This window comes from Mandrillus leucophaeus, unplaced genomic scaffold, assembly GCF_000951045.1.
Source record: "Mandrillus leucophaeus isolate KB7577 unplaced genomic scaffold, Mleu.le_1.0 Scaffold59, whole genome shotgun sequence".
Classification (NCBI taxonomy): Eukaryota; Metazoa; Chordata; class Mammalia; order Primates; family Cercopithecidae; genus Mandrillus; species Mandrillus leucophaeus.
In genome coordinates this window covers 5307580-5323631 of record NW_012106363.1, presented here as the reverse complement: position 1 = coordinate 5323631, position 16052 = coordinate 5307580, and the positions used below count along the sequence as shown (strand labels likewise).

Sequence of the window (16052 nt, the reverse complement as noted above, 5' to 3'; positions counted from 1 at the left end):
GATCCGCTCGGCTCGCCGGGCTTGGGATGAGGTTCCCCGCTCCTCGCCAAAGCAGAGCTGGGCTCCCTGGCGCTTCCTTGTGAAAGCCCAGGCTCTCCCAACCACGCCCGGTGGCCTCCATTTTTTGCATCTTTCCGCTGAAAGCGGGTTTTTTCTTTTCTTTCTTTTGTTTTGTTTTTTTTTTTCCAGACAGAGTCGCGGTGTGTCACCCAGGTTGGGGTGCAGTGGCAGGATCTCGGCTCACTGCAACCTTCGCCTCCCGGGTTCAAGCGATTCTCCTGCCTCAGCCTCCCAAGTAGCTGGAACTACAGGCGCCCGCCACCACGCCCTGCTAATTTTTGTATTTTTAGTACAGACGGGGTTTCACGATATTGGCCAGGCTGATCTCGAACTCCTGACCTCGTGATCCACCCTCCTTGGCCTCCCAAAGTGCTGGGATTACAGGCGTAAGCCACAGCGCCCAGCCCAAGGGTTTTTTGTTTTTGTTTTTTGTTTAACTTTACTTTTATCTTTCCTTTTCCGTTTCTAGCGACCAGACCTTTGCCCAGCTCTGCCCGTTTATTGCCGGGTACTTGCTGGAAGGGGGCAGAAGATAAGACTCCGGGTGACTCCCAAGGCCTGAAGGGGGCTGAGTGGGCCAGGGGCTCCCAGAGGATAAACCCAGGGGTCGGTCGGTCTTCCTCGGGGTGGAAGTGAGAGCCACTCTGCGTGGCGGAGCTCCACCACCATCTCCTCATCTCTTTAAAGCCTCAAAATCAAATAAAACCACTACTACCCAGGCCTCAAGTTTCCATAGTTTTTGCCTGCTCTGAACCATTTACTTTGTTCAAAACTTCGTGGAATCCAAATTCTCTACTAGGCCTCCGAACCAAAATGAAGGAAAATCCCTTTTCATCTTGGGCTTCAGAGAACTGGGAGCAAAGTGATTGACGTCCTGCTCCTTTTGTCTGCTCCAGGGGCCTGGTTAGGTGCCTTTCTGGATGGGAGAGCAAAAGGTTCTCCATCCTGCCTCACAGTTATTCACCCCAAAACACCGCGAGTTCAGTTTTGAGACACAATGGATGGCTAAGATTAGCTCAGGCTGAGGCAGAGTGTTCAGGTACGGGAGTGAGGTCCAGCTGCAGGCCCAGGAGGGGGTTTAGTGCACTGAAGGCATCCACCTTCCCATAGATACACACATAGATAACCCCACTCCCCAACCCCAAGAAAAGGCACCAAAGTGCTGCTGGATGTTTTAAAAATCCGATTAAAAAAAAAAAAAAAAAAAAAAAAAAAAAAGAAACAGGCAGGGAAAAAAGTAAGAAATACAATTTGTGAATTTTCTGAAGGGCTAACCCTGCTGCAGGCAATCCCACTCTGCCCCAGCTCTCCAGAGGTGGGTGGTGGTTTGGGGGCAGTGCCCTCTGGCCCCTTCCCAGCACCAAGAGGGAGGAAGTGGGGAGCTCTTTAACTGCTGGAGGACAGTAAGTATCTTATTTCTGGCCAACATTCATATTCCAGGATTTGCATGGGGAGGCCCCTCCAACCTCTCTCATTTGCTCTTTATCATGTTATATTTTTATTCAAAATACTGAGATGGCAGCTACTGGCTGTCACTCCTTCTATCAGGATTTCCCTCTGGGAGGAGGGCTGGACTGAGGGGCCAGCAGTTTCCAGACCATTCAAGAGTGTTATTACCCATCCCCTACCAGGCACCTGGTGGGGGCCGGTCGGTGTGCTGGTTCCCAGCCTGTTGCTGGCCTGGGTCGCTGTGGCTCCCTGGCTGAGAAAAGGAGATGGAAATCTTTTTTTTATAGTCTTAGACTCTTAGGAAAAACTGAAGAGACTATAGCCCGATGATGATGCACCTGCACACCCATATGTTTTGCATACATTTCCAGGGGGTTTGTGGCTTCCTCCTACCCCCATCCCAAGAACCCAGGCCATGGATTCCAGTTAAAAAAAATAAAATTATCTGTATGGTGCCAAAGGACACCCCAAAGCCATTCCCACAGATACCAGCTGTGTCTTTCCGAGGGCTCCCCAAAGGAGAAGTCAACTTTCAGAAGCTCAGCACGGACACCCATGGCCGGGGTGCTGGTGCCGCTCATACACTAACTAGCTGAGATGATGGTCACTCAGTGAGTAAAGGCCAGTTAGCCAACATTTCTTTTCACCCCCAAACGTTTTCCAAACATTTTTCCAAAAGCATGTTGATCTCCAAATTAAGAAAATTGATGGCCACGCTGGAGGGTTTAGAGGTAGCTTCTCCCCACTCCCTTTCTTCCTTGAAGATAAAGCAGAGTTCTAGCATAACTGGAGAGGGGGCTGGACAATTTGGATGGTGAGAGAAGGCAGTGTAGACACAGACGCAGAACACAAGATCCTTAAAAATTGAGACCCTCTTCCATTTTGTGAGAGTCACAAGAATAAATATTTCTGGGACTTCCTGGCCCGTCTCCCTTCACGGGGTTCATTACGGGGCGGGGAGGGAGGAGACAGTCTCGGAGAAGTCAGAGGTGCCAGAAGCCGAGTTCCTAGACCCCAGCTGGATTTTTTTTTTTTTTTCCTATTTCTGGCGGCGGGCGGCTGGGGAAGCAGCTCTTGTGGTCTCCCGGCGGGTGAGGCCGAGAGAGAAACCGACCTCTAGGCGGCGCCCTGGCGTTGAGTCCGCGCTGAACAAGATTCTCGCCCAGCTCTGCGTCCCGCGCCGGGTGAAGGGGCCTGTTCCCGCTGGCGCTCGGGGCTCGGCCTGGAGCTGGCCGCCGGTATGTCGCCTTTGGCGCCCTCTGCCAACCAAGAGAAACACGGTTAAATGAGTGCGCTGGGACAGAAATCCACAGCTAATCAAGGCCCCATCCGCCCCCACCCCCTGGCCCTTACCTTCTAACCCCATCTCCTACGCTAGGGAGCCTTCTACAGCCCGAATCTCCTTTGATCTCCCCAGCAGCAGGCTAGAGGGCAGCGCCAGCATCTTTAACCCCCTCCCCCAGCTTGCAAAAGAAGACACTGAGGTCCGAAGGAATTAAGTGATTAGCCCAAGATCAGAGCAGCTATTAAAAGTGGTGAAGCAGGGCTGGAGGAGGAGCCCTCTATTCCAAGGGTAATGTTCTTTATCCGAAATTACCATAACCATTCACCCCCTCAAAACGTGTCTTTCTTGTAAGCAAAATTCATCTCCAGAAAGGCAGCTTTTTGGTGTTTTCTATGTTGGACGTTTGGCGTTTCTTGAGTTTCAAATTTGTGGGAGGCCCATGAGAAAACTGGAGGCGGACATAGGGACAGCTGGGCCAGGATTCAGAGCCAGGACAAATCCAGTCCCCTCTCTTCCAATAAATGCTAACTCCTCACTTATGACCTCCCTGGCTGCACAACCCTGGCCAAGTGCCTTAGGCCCCGAGGTGCCCAGATTAAGACCTACTGGACAGGGAAGTTGAGAAGTGCGAACACTTGGTGAAAGAGGCTCCACAACTAAGAGAAGCTGCCAGCAACAGGACTGCTCCGCAGTCCCCAAACCAGGGGTGTTAGGGCCAGTCAGGCCACTCTCCTACTTGACCCAAATAGGGCCTCTTTGTTAAATTCTTGTGGAGCAAGGAAAGAGAGGTCTTATTCTGGAATGAGCCCCTCAGAGACGTCCAGAGCCTAGGAAGAGCAGGATAGGAGAAACCAGGGTCCCTCTTCCCCTTCCCCTGTGGCAGAGATGCCATTTTATACTGCAGAGCCCTCTGAGAGACATTTCTGCAGTTATTCCTAAAACAGAGGCGCCAGAGAATCACCTGCGGAGGAAGAAGGGAAGAAGAGGAGGGACAGGCTGCTCGGACCAGGCAGCAAAGGACAGGCACCTACTATGGGCCAGACTACGATGGGGTGCCTGCTGGGATCTGCAGTCCCACAAGAGGTGCATTTCCCAGCCGGGCACGAGCTCTTGAGGATGCCTAATTACCCAGCGCACATCTGGAGCAGCTGCGCCCTCGGACACATTATTTCGCTCCAACCCCTATTTTCATTCCGGAGGTTGAGTCATAAAAGACTCTAGAGGCAGAATAAAGTCAGGTCTGTGTGTGTCAGCATTCCTGTGTGTGAGTGTGTGTGTGAATATGTGCACGTCCGGGGCAACGTCTGTGCATCTCACTGTGATTGCCCAATGGATTCGCTAAAGTTAAGGGGAAAAAATGGAGCAACATCAGGCGAATTCAACTGCGAACATACTGTCAGCCTCATTATCCGCCCATTTCAAGGGAAAGCATTTGGGTCTTGGAATTAGCCAGTTAATTGCCTCACTTCTTTGTTCACTTTAGGGCAGGAGAAACTATCTGCATCCTATTAAAGCATTCTATATTTCAAAACTTTAAGATCTCCTCATTCTCAATTTTCTTTATTTCTATCTTTATAACACTTGAGCACTCAGATCTGCCCGTATCTCTCTCTCTCTCACACACACACACACACACACACACACACGTGTTTCATGCTTGAAAAGTAACTCTTAGTTTCTGCATCTGTAAAATCTGGTATCTTAACTCTTAAAGTTAATGTAAGGATTAATTAATGTACTATGATTTACTATGTGTCTAGCATTTAGCACAATACCTGGTGCACAGGCAGCATTTAGTAAACAGTAACTACTAATAACAAGGAGGAGAAAGAAGAGAAAAGAGGAGGGGGAAAACGGGAATAGAGGGTGAGTGGCAAGGAGGAAATCTGCTTTGTTCACAGAGAGCCGGCCTAGGACGCAGAGTGTGTGTCTCAGCTGTATATGTATAATGTATTCCTTTGACTTAGAGCAATGTCTATAAAAGTGAGGCCCCTTGGACCCCTTGACCTGTAACTACCTCTTCAATAAGGTACAGAGAATTGGGGCAATTATCTGGCTCATTTCAGGTTCAAACTCCCTTTAGCCTGAAGTATCTGGATCTCATGGGAGAAAGGTCTGAGAAGTGGTAACTTGTATTCCTTTGACTTTTCAAGGAGTTCTTTCCCTTTGCTGTGGTGAGCACGGTCCTGCCTTAGAAAATGGGTAGACAAGAAATAGGGGGCCAGGAAGCTGGAATTAAACAGAACATCTGAGAAATGCTTGACAAAAACCAGGTCTTACCCACTTCCTGGGTACCCAGGAGGCGGCCCTGAAGTTCTCTATGCACTCGCCCCAGAGGACCACCGCCCCACCGAAAGAAGTCACAGGCTTTTGCCTGCTGGGGACTTTCATTCCACATTCAGCAATCATTTCCTGAGCACCTACTGTGCCCAGCACTGGGCTGAGCTCTGGAGCTTCAGCAGGGCTGCACCCTACCAGTTGGCAGTGCTGATGTGGCAGCCAGCAAGAGGTCTTGGCTCCTAGAAACAAGTCCAGGACACAAGAAAGGGGACAAGCCTGCTGGGCAAAAACTTCTGGCCAATAGCAGCACTGCCTTTTCAGGGCCAAAGTCCTAATGCAGGGGCGGAGCCAGAAGGTCGGGAGCACCCCCTTCCAATTGTCTATCAGAAAAAGGCCAACTCCACGGTGCAGGGCCCAGTGCAGGGAGGGGTGGGGCAGGCAAAGAGATGGCTAGAGGCTCCTGACCCTCAGTCGGAAGTTTCTGAGAACACCAATTAGCTTTCTTTAATTAGTAAAGTAAGGAGCCAATGAGCATATATTTCTTCTGCTCTGATTAAAAGCATTTAGGTCAGGTTTTCACAGCCAGGATTATCCAGTTTAAGCTGTCCCAAGAAGAGAATTGTTTATTTTTTTCTTTGTATTTTCAGGCAGGGGTCTGAATACTATTAGCCAGCCATTGGTTTCTTGTCACAGCCTCGAACTGCTGGGCAGGTGGGTGGTGGTTGTACAGCGCAGAGAGTGGCAACTAGAAATGAGTTGGAGTCTTTCCTGTGCCAAGTCACATTTGTTTGAAATATATAGACAATTGAGGAGCAGCCAGGAGGGCTTGGGTTTGGAGTATAAGTATGTTTGGAGGGGGAGGGTACAATTAGCCAGATAATTTCCAGTTATCCTAATTTGTCTTAACATAGTCCTCGGAAAATGAAGTTTATTTACTTCCCAGACCCCAAAGAAGCCTGATTTTTCTCCTGGGAGATTTAGCTTGGTCAATTCACACAGGTGGGGAGATGGCCAGGAAACTTAATAGGCTGGGGAAGAACAGCTAAGTCCTTCTTTACACTCTGTGTCTAAACAGGCCACAACCCATGAGGCTGGGCGTAATTAGGAGGTCCCCCAGGATAGTCAGGGGTCACATGCTATTTATCTCTTACAAACAAGATTACTAAAATATTAGGGAGCAAATCCTTCCCCTTTAAGTCCAGCATTTGGTATTCCCCAGCCTCTAACCTTGGCTAAATCAGCCCCAAGTAGAGCCGGGGTCCCTGAGGAAAAGTAATAAGTGAGTCAATAAGGGACACAAAGGAACATTCTATTGCCCAATCCCCATTTGCTTGACTTACAGACAGCTTTAGTTAGGAGGCTGTTTCCAGATAGTCTTCCCTTTCAGGAGTTCTGGTATGGTTTTAAGTTCCTGGGAAGCTGCTTAAGCCTGATTTCCTTCCATTGCACTTCCAACTGCTGGCCAGTGCAAGATCAGCTTTCCCCAGCAAAGCTCTTCCCACGTTCTCAGGCTCCCAGCTGCTGAGAAGGAAAGACTGACTTCCGCTGGGAAGGAAAGACTGACTCCCACTGGGAGACCAGACCCTACAGGTAATGGTGGGGAGAGGACACTGCCACTGGACTGTTTTTAAAGGTGAAGGTTGACCTGGCAAAATGGAGATGTCAGCCAAGAGAAAGGGTGAAGAGCTACGTAAACTGACTATATTTGGCCTCGGCATTTCCCAGACACCAGCTCCTTTGATCTATCCAAATTGTAGTTCTTAACTTGGTGTCTGAGGAGACTGAAACTCTCTGAAATTGTGGGATTTGGTGAGTACTACATAAGTGCATTTTTTTTTCTCGGTAGAGGGAAATCAATATTGTTCATCAAAATTTAAATTATCTTATCAGGGAGCGGCCCCCCAAAATGTTAAGAACCTCTCATCTGCTAATCTTATACAACCAACCAAAAACGTAATGCAAAGGGAGGCGTTGTAATAGACTTGGGTATCTGACAAGACAAATTAAAAGGACAAACAATTTCTTGTTCCACAAGGTTGAATAGACACTGTCACCTGGACTTCCTGGAACACCAGGCACCAGGTCACAGGTGCTGGGGACTCTTGGACTGAGACCAGGCAGGCCACAACACCCAGTCACTACCTCCTCCGTATTTGCCTTTTCAGACAAGGAGTATGCAAGGTCTCTGTGTCTCTAATCAAAGTGATATGGAGCTTTTATCCACTGGGGCCTGGACCTTCCGCCATTTGCCACCTTGTCCAAAGCCATCTCATACCGAAAGAGAATTGAACGTTTCAGGAAACACCTCCCCTGTGCAAATGCCCTTCTCTTGGGGAATGGGTATAGTGTCCAAATCTTCAACTCCCATCATTTCCAACCAGCCCTGAGGAACTGTCTGAGACCCCGGAGCCCAGAGACCATCAGCGGGGGCCAACAGCCATGACCTTTGAGTTTTCTTGGCCGCTGGGCCACAAAAAGGGTGCAAGAGACATCTGGACAGGTAGACAGAAGTAGGCACAAAGAAAGGGGCCCTGGACGGCTGTCAGAGAAAAGACGGAGAATGACAAAGAGAGAAGTGAAGTAGCTGGACTGGAGGCGGGAACTGGAGCACAGCAGGCAGGTGGAGTGGCCAAAACCCGCGTGCTAAGAAGAGTCCAGAGGGGCGGCAGAGGCGGCCAGGCGCATCTCCGTTCCCCATCTTTACGCTGGGGTTAATGACCTCCTCAGCGCCCCCTCGTCCCAAACCACCCAATTACAACTCCTCAGGCTCCTTAATGCTCTGATTAATTGGCTGGTTCGGGCGGATGGAGGTGCTCCTCTGCTGGGGACCTGGCGGGGTTTCGCTAGATCATTTGTTAATTGTGGGAAGGAAGGTCGCATTCGGGGAGAGGAAATCCAGGGCTGGAAAAGTGGGTGAGCGGCGCTGGCACAGGCGGCCAGGAGGGAGCAGATGAACTGTTCGTTAGGAGCAGCGAGGTAGTCGGGAGCGCTGAGATTCAGAGACCAGGACCCACTCCCTCTCTGAGCAGCAAATCGGGAAGAAGATGCTCATTCGGTAAGGGCGAGGGAGCCCTGCAAGGCGCCCCACCCCGGGCTCGGTCTATCCGCGCGCCAAGATCCCGCTTGGGGCGAGGCGCTGGGTCAGCGTTTAGAGCCACTCCCTGCGCTGGTGGCTGGACATAGCCTCCCTATCACACCTCATCTTCCCCCTTCCCCGACGGCGGAGGTTGTGAATCTACAGGCCCTTGACGTTGAGGCGTCGGAGGGCGCACCTTTGTAATTGTGGCCTCACTTCGCCCCTTAAGTACCGCTTCCGGGCGCCGAGGCTGGATATGAAAGCCCGGTTCCTAATCTTCTGCTTTGGCCCCCTCCTCCGGACTGCCGGGACTCCAACCTAGGCCCTCCCCAGTTTCCATCACTACGGCGCCAACCCGCGACTGGGCTGTCTGCGAGAGGGAACTGAAGGTGCACGGAATCCCGAGGTGCCGCTGACCCTCCTCTCAACGCTGACTCTGCGGCTCCCGCCCGGCCATCTCCCTATGGGGCAGACTTCCTGTTCTCCCTCTCACAGCAGGGAGGCAGTAGCGGAGCCGGTCAGCAGCTTGCACGGAGTTCTTCACTCTGCACGGGACACAGGTGCAGATCGCCAGCGGAGCACTGCGGAGTGCTCGCCGTCGTGCACTAGCGAATCCTAGACGGAGGACTTGGTCCATTCCACGCAGTCCCAGGCAGGTCCGCAGCGGAGGGACTCAGCGGTCTCCAACCCCTGGTCACGACTTCCGCGACCCTCCACCCCCCGGAAGAGACCTGGTCCCGTGGAGCTGTCCCCCTAGGAGCCGCAGCGGGAATAGCAAGGCAAAGGGGACCACTCAGCCCCCAGGAGGAGCCCAGAAGCGAGAAGGTTGCTGCGGGGAGCCTCTGGTTCCCTCTGGTTCACCTTGGAGCCCAGGAGCTCCCTGGACCAAGGAGTGAACAGACCTGAGGAAGAGGTAAGAGGAGGTTTAACGAGTAAAAATTTGGACTGTCTCCTCTTATATTGCTTTAAAGCATGAGGAATTTGGGCACTGACTTCTCTCTCCTTAAAGGAGTTTCTGGCGTTCTGGCCAGTCCTTGCGTGTCTGCACCCAGCGCCGTCAACAATTTAAGGAGGAACTTTTCTGGGTGGTCGAGGCTTGAGAGTTCATAGTTATCTTTTAAAAAGTCATTACTGTTACTTAATATCTAGGTTATTTTGGACTAAGCCCCCACCTTCGCTCCAGCCGAAATTCGGCCTTTAACAGTACTAGAGAGTGCTTCAAAAGAGGAGGGCTGTGGAAGAAGCGATTCAGACGGCCCCAAGAGGGGTGATGGGAAAGAGTGGGGGCTTTGGCTTTAATGATCTCTGCAAGTTAAAGGCCATTTTTCCTATAACTGCAGCTGGGGAAAGGGCAGAGGAGGCAAGGATGGAAAGTGGGCTGAGGGTGGCCACTTTGGCATCTTCTTGAGAAAGGAGGCATTTGAATTCCCGGCCCAACTAAAAGCTCTGAGATGCTTTTGCCCTTTGCTTTACAGACAGTGGTGGCAAAGAAACACTGCCACCAGGGTGTTTTTAAAGGTGAAGGTTGACCTGGTAAGCACTGAGATCAGCTAAAGGAAAAAAAAAGTAAAGACCCACATTTGGTCTCAACATTTTCCAGACACAGACTTCTCTGATTAATCCAAATAGTTCTCAACCTGAAGTTCAAGGAATTTGAAATCCTCTGAAATTGTGGGATTTCACAGTTCTACAAGAAAGTCAGCTGTCACTTTCTGAGAAGCCCTGGGAGGGGAAGGACGCAAGAGGAGGTACATGAGGAAAGGAGGTGAGAGGCCCCAGATCTAGCTCTCTAGACATTGAGCGCTGGACCCCCAAGCTCTGAAACTCAAGCTGACCCCATCTACACATTGCCAAACTGAGTGGAAAGTTGCAAGGCAGCCAAGGAGATAAATTGTATTTACCGCTTTAAGGATGAGTTTGGGTGTCTAAGCAGATTATAAATCTGGGTGTTTCCAGTATTTGTTTCTTTCTTTCAACTATGCCTGAGTTTTGGCCCAGAGTAGTTTCTGGGGCCTTTGGGGCAGTTAGGCAAGAGAGGGACTCAGACCTCCAATTCCTTGATCTTGCCTTTACTTGGTGAAGAGCCCAAGGTTCCCCACTGGCAGGCAGGGTCAGAACCAAGTCGGCCCTAGGTCAGCCCTCAAGACTCCTTTCTCTGAGACCAGGCCTCTGGCCAAACTGCAGACTCCTTCCACACCTGGCCACTGGAATAATGATGGCATTTTTGTCTTCTCCCATTTTTGAAAACTGCAGAAGCCCCAAATCCTTAGTCCCTCTTGAGGAAGGAGGTACCATTCGATCTTGGGGTGCTGGTGGGGGATTGTAGAATCAAATATCCTCTAAGCCTGTGAGGACAAGGTCTGCTAGGATGACTTGGTGTCAATTACAGTTCTGATTGCTGCCTGGATAGGTCAAATATTCCCTCCTTTCCCTCCTCATTCCTTCTGTTCAAGCCCAGAAAATTCACAGATTTTCTGTTTGGAGAGAGAGAAAAAAATGGGCAAAACCTGGGAGTAAAAGGAAGATGAGGGAGAAGAAAACGAGGGAGAGGAATCAATAGACTAAAATAACGAAACTCTCCAACCCAACAGTACTTTAAGCTTGACTTTTAATCTGGCCAGAAACAAAAAGAAGTTGGAGGCAGGGTGGGTAGGATGTGAAGTTCCCAGCCCCACAGATTCTCCTGTCCTCATGGGCTTGGTGCCTTCCCAGGTGGTGAGAACCATGTCTGTTGTGGGGGTGGGAGGGATGTCCTGGGTCTTTCAAGTTGCAGTGTGGAGAGTAAGTCTCTTTCTAAGGGTCTCTGAGGTCTCCCACAACACCTTGCTTGGACTAGCAAAGCTTTTCTTTGTATTTCTTCTGGGGCAGTGTGTATGTGTATGCCTGTGTAGGGTGGTGTTCTAAACCACAGCAGAAGGTGAGCAATTCTCCTGGTGAGCCAAGGGCTATATGTTTGGGGTGGCGGAGGCTTCGTCCTTTCTGAACTGGGGAAATGGGGACTTGGAGCCAAGTGCACCAGACTTTAGGGAAGGCGAGGAGCTGCAGCTCCAAAAGGGGATTTTGAGGGAAGATCATATCAGGAAAGGCTCCCCCGACTTGCTTCCTCAAAGGATTAGGGAAGTGCACTGAGAAAAGAGAACTCAAGTCCTCTCCATTAGGCGTCTTTGTGCTTCCATTTGTACTGGAAAGCACAGTCCTGGGCAGTCAGTTGCACATTCCGCCTCTGGTATGTGGAATATGTGAAATATACCAAGCAATGGTCTACTTTGGGAGGGAGGAGGCATATAGATGAAAATATGAATTTCCCTTCTACTGCCTTTATTATTGAGCACAATTGGGAGCACGTAATTTCATGTCTCTTTCACATGTCTGTATAAATCCTTAATCTTTAAACGGTGGTTAACTACTCCGAGAGGCACAGTTGCTGTCATATAAGATTCCTAGCCGACTCCTGCGGGTTACTAATTCCTCCCAGACTCCACAATACCCACGATGCACGATGCACACCCCTTTATGCTTGCTTTTCTCTACATGCCCTTTCAAAGGCGAATAATTTTTGTATTGACCCATGAGTCAGTCCATACAGTTTGAAATCCTTTGGATGCCCTCTGCCTACTCCCATAAACAACAGGCCCCTCCACAAAAATGCATATGCCCTGTTTTTGTGAGTGTGAATTTCAAATAAGATGGCGGCTTCTGGCATTCCTTAGATTCAGATACACGGTCTCTCAGGCAGGAGGCTGCTCACAGTCCAGAGGGGAAGGAAACCTATGCGGCCCCCAAAAGCCAAAGCAAGAGACTCCCCCAAGTATTCTGCCCCTTCCACGCTAGGAGGCAGCTAGAGAGACAGCGCGCGGGAGAGCTGATTCTGCACCTTGGGGACCTGGGGGCTTCTGTCTAGACTAAGAGTTCCAGGCCAATTTCTAATTTCCATTAGGAAAAGTGGCCCTTCTTCCTTCCCAAGCGATTCCTCATCCCCAAGGCTGCTCAGGGTGGCTGGCCCATGCCTCTCTCATCCGCCTGGAATCGGGGGTTGTGAGCAGGCGGCCCAGGACGCAGGGCCTCAGGCTGGGCGGGGCACTGAGCACCCGGCTCTGGGGAGCCAGGGTTTCCGGTAGAACGAGGGGAGGCAACCCTTTTCCCCATACACAAACCTTCTCTTGGAGAGGTAGGGTCGGGTGCGAGCGGATGGGAAGGCCAAGGCGTTTCGGGTGCGCCCCCAGCCCCACCCGGGGAACTGCCTCGGTCTGGAGATCAAGGTTAAGCCGGTGGCCCTGGGTAGCCCACGCCTGCCACGGGCGGTCGGTCCTGAAAGCTCAGGCCACGGGGCTGGCCAGCTTGGAGAGGGGCCTTTCACGCCGCAGTCCCCAGCTGCGAGAGGAAGGGCTGCGCCCGCCTCCTCACCTACCTCTCGGAACCACGCCGTCCGCCGCGCGTCCTGGTAGACTGCAGGAGCCCAGGGCTTCTGGGGACTGTGACGGCGCCCAAGGCGGGGGATAAGGCGGCTCCGGGTCGCCGCCCTCTGCCCCCCCGCTCTGTGAGGCCTCTCGAGGCAGTGTCTGTGTCTGGGGCAGCGACGCCGACGGCGTTGGGGCGCGAAGGGGCTCATGCTCCTGCGTCCCCCTGGCGCCGGTGAGTTGCGGGCGAGAACAGGGTCCGGGAGGGGGATTGGCGCGAGCGCTTCCTGCCTCCGCCCGGGGCGGGGGCTCGGCCGTCTCACCTGCCCCCACCCGCGGCGCCGTCGGATCCCAGAGCGGCTGGTGAGGAGATGGGCCTGGCGCGCTGCGGGAAGGCCAGAGGCGCGGAGGAGCAGCGCCCAGATGGCCGGAGAGAGCAGAGAGAGAGAGAGAGAGAGAAGGGCGGGGTTGGGGGGGAGGGAGAGAGAGAGAGAGAGAATATAACAGGCAAGAGAGAAGCAGATCCAAGGGCGCGCCCAGAGAAACCATCAAATGCACAAATAGACAAAAGAGGTAGAGGAGAAAGCCGAGTCCCAGGGACTGAAAGAAGCCATGGGCGTCTGAAGCGAGCGACCAGTTATCCTTGGGAGTTGGAAATGTGAGAGGGAGGGGCGAGGCCGAAGGAGGCTGAGAAGAGAGGGGGCGCTCACACCCTGGGCGGGAGGCGACTGATCTACACGTAGGGCTCCGTATCTGGAGAAAAAGAGAGCGCCGGACCCTCCTCCGCCCACCTCCGGCCCCAGCCGCAGCCCAGTGACTTCCCGCCATCCTCGGACACCGAGCGGCTCCTGCCTGGGGTTGTCCCACCGGGATGGCTGCACCAGGCTGAAGGCTGTCTCTCTACCTGCCTCCTTTTTTCTGTTCCCTGTGCCTTACATGGGTTCATTCCTATTCTATGAACCCAGAGGTAACGACCTTGGCCAAGGTCAGAGAAGGAGCTTGAAAGTTTCACTTTCCATCTCAGCCCTCAGGACGCCTTTGCGTTTTGGCCCTTCGTTAGCGTGTTATCCTGGAATTGCAGGCTCTTCTCTTTATTTCTGAGACGCAAATAGAGGTTCTAACCTACCTACAATCAGTGAAACTATGACAAACAGTGGCATTCCTGGCTGGTTGGTATCTAAGGAGTGGCCCCCCTGCCTGACCTCAGCCCTGAGACCCTGCTTCCTCCTTAGCCTGCATGGGACTGGGGACACCCCCTCACAATCCAGTCCCTTCCTGCAGGTGGTTGTCCAGGAGGCAGGTAGAGAGTGCCTGAGGTCTGGGTCCTAAGCCTGGCTCTGCCACTGACTTCAGCTCCCACCCCTTATCCTTTTAGGCCTCAGTTTTTTCCTCTGTAAAATGGGCAGAGTGGTTTTACAAGTGATTTTACCAAGTGAGAAGTGTGGAAATATCTAATTATAATTGTGAATTTGCCCATTTCTCCTTTCAATTCTATCATTTTTGGTGCTTCATGTATTTTTGAAGCTCTGTTATTAGGTGTGTACCACATTTAGATTTAGGATTGATGTGTCCTTTTTCTTTTTCTTTCTTCTTCTTTTTTTTTTTTTTTTTTTTTGAGATGGAGTCTTGATCCAGCCCAGACTGGAGTGCAGTGGTGCAATCTTGGCTCACTGCAACCTCCGCCTCCTGTGTTCAAGCGATTCTCCCACTTCAGCCTCCCGAGCAGCTGGGACCACAGGCGTGCGCCACCACGCCCAGCTAATTTTTGTATTTTTAGTAGGGACGGGTTTTCACCATGTTGGCCAGGCTGGTCTTGACTCCTGACGTCAGGTGATCCGCCTTCCTCAGCCTCCTAAAGTGCTGGGATTAGAGGCATGAGCCACCGCGCCAGCCATGATGTGTCTTCTTATCCTTTGCTTCTGCAGCCTCCTGTCATTTGCAGGTTCTGTTGAGCTTGAACTGCTGAGAGAAAATACGTCCAAATGGGAACTTTATTCTATATCCACTTAAACATGAATGTAGAAGTATGACAAAACTAAATTTTGCTTCCAAAATGTTTTCTTTCTTTTTTCCTTTTTTTTTTTTTTTTTTGAAACGGAGTTTCGCTATTGTTGCCCAGGCTGGAGTGCAATGGCGCGATCTCGGCTCACCGCAGCCACAGCCTCCCAGGTTCAAGCGATTCTCCTGAGTAGCTGGGATTACAGGCGTGAGTCACCGTGCCCGGCCCCAGAATTTTTTCTGTTTGGGTCTATTTTTTTACTTTTTCTTCACTTTTTGTTGATATATAGTATACATGAGGTAAAGAATCTAATGTTAAACCTCTGGCTCAATATATTTTTGCATAGATCCCATCTGTGTAACTACCACCTAGATCAAGATGTTTCCTGCTTACCAGAAGGCCCCTTGTAACTCCTTCCAATTAATAGCCCTCTGGTCAATCCCTCCATACCCCCTAACAATTATTTGGCTTTCTATCAGCATACGTTAGTTTTGTCTAATCCTTCAACTTCATATAAACATGAGTATGTATTATTTTGTTTGGCTTCATCTGCTCAATATTACTTGTGTGGGACCTATCCATGGTGCTGTATATGGCAGTAGTTCATTCATTTTATTATTGTGTTATGTTAATTGTATGAACTTATTACAATGTATTTAACCTGTTTGACTCTTGGTGGCCTTAAGGGTTGTTTTCAGTTTGGAGCTATTATGAAAAAGCTGTTATGAACATTACATCTGTGTCTTTTGATGGATGCCTGCACTTGGAGACCCAGGAGTGGACAATACTGGGTAACAGAGTAGGAATATGTTTATGTTTGCTAAATAATGACAGTTTTCCAAAGTCGTTGACCAGTTTACACCCCTACTAGTAATGTGTGAGATACATAGAGAAGTAAGCTTTACAAAAAAAAAAAAAAAGACAAAGAGGACTCAGTTACCGCATATGCCTACCAACACCTGACACTGTCTGTCTCTTCATTCTGGTGGGTTTGTGGTAATCTTGCAATGAGGTTTTTTGCTTGTTTGCTTTTTGGTTTTTTGTTTTTTTTTTTTTTTTGTACATTTTAAAAAATGTGGTAAAAACATGTAATAAAATTTTCCATCTTAACCTTTCACTGCCAGCTACTTCTCCCGGGTTCAGGCCAGGTTCAGGCCATTGTCCTGCCTCAGTCTCCCAGGTAGCTGGGACTACAGGCGCCTGCCACCATGCCTGGCTAATTTTTTATACTTTTAGTAGAGGCAAGGTTTCACTGTGTTAGCCAGGAAGGTCTCGATCTCCTGACCTCATGATCCGCCCACCTTGGCCTCCCAAAGTGCTGGGATTACAGGCGTGAGCCACCACACCCAACCCATCTTAACCTTTTTTAAGTGTACAGTTCAGCATGTTAAGCATATTCACACTGTCGTGCCACAGATCTCTAGAATATTTTCATCTTTCAAAACGGGACTCAATACCCACTGAGTAAAAGTTGCCGCCCCATTCCCCCCTTTCCCCAGCACCTGG

The 16052-nt window shown here is 50.7% G+C and overlaps 1 protein-coding gene across 1 annotated transcript; it reads right to left on the bottom strand.

Annotated features, from left to right (window-relative positions):
- Positions 1–2394: 2394 nt before the first annotated feature.
- On the bottom strand, positions 2395–12970 carry LOC105553300. The gene is made up of 2 exons (XM_011999333.1): positions 12559–12970; positions 2395–2768 (listed from the first exon to the last, which is right to left on the bottom strand). Exons 1-2 carry the CDS (start codon positions 12757–12759, stop codon positions 2517–2519), a joined length of 453 nt encoding a protein of 150 aa, XP_011854723.1. The 5' UTR covers positions 12760–12970; the 3' UTR covers positions 2395–2516.
- Between the last annotated feature and the right edge of the window lie 3082 nt (positions 12971–16052).

Bases quoted from the DNA above. Each gene is read 5' to 3' on its own strand.
- LOC105553300 (XM_011999333.1), bottom strand. From the start codon at position 12,759: ATGAGCCCCTTCGCGCCCCAACGCCGTCGGCGTCGCTGCCCCAGACAC. The intron at 2,769-12,558 runs GTAGGTGAGGAG...CTTGGTTGGCAG, and splicing joins GGACGGCGTGGTTCCGAGAG to AGGGCGCCAAAGGCGACATA.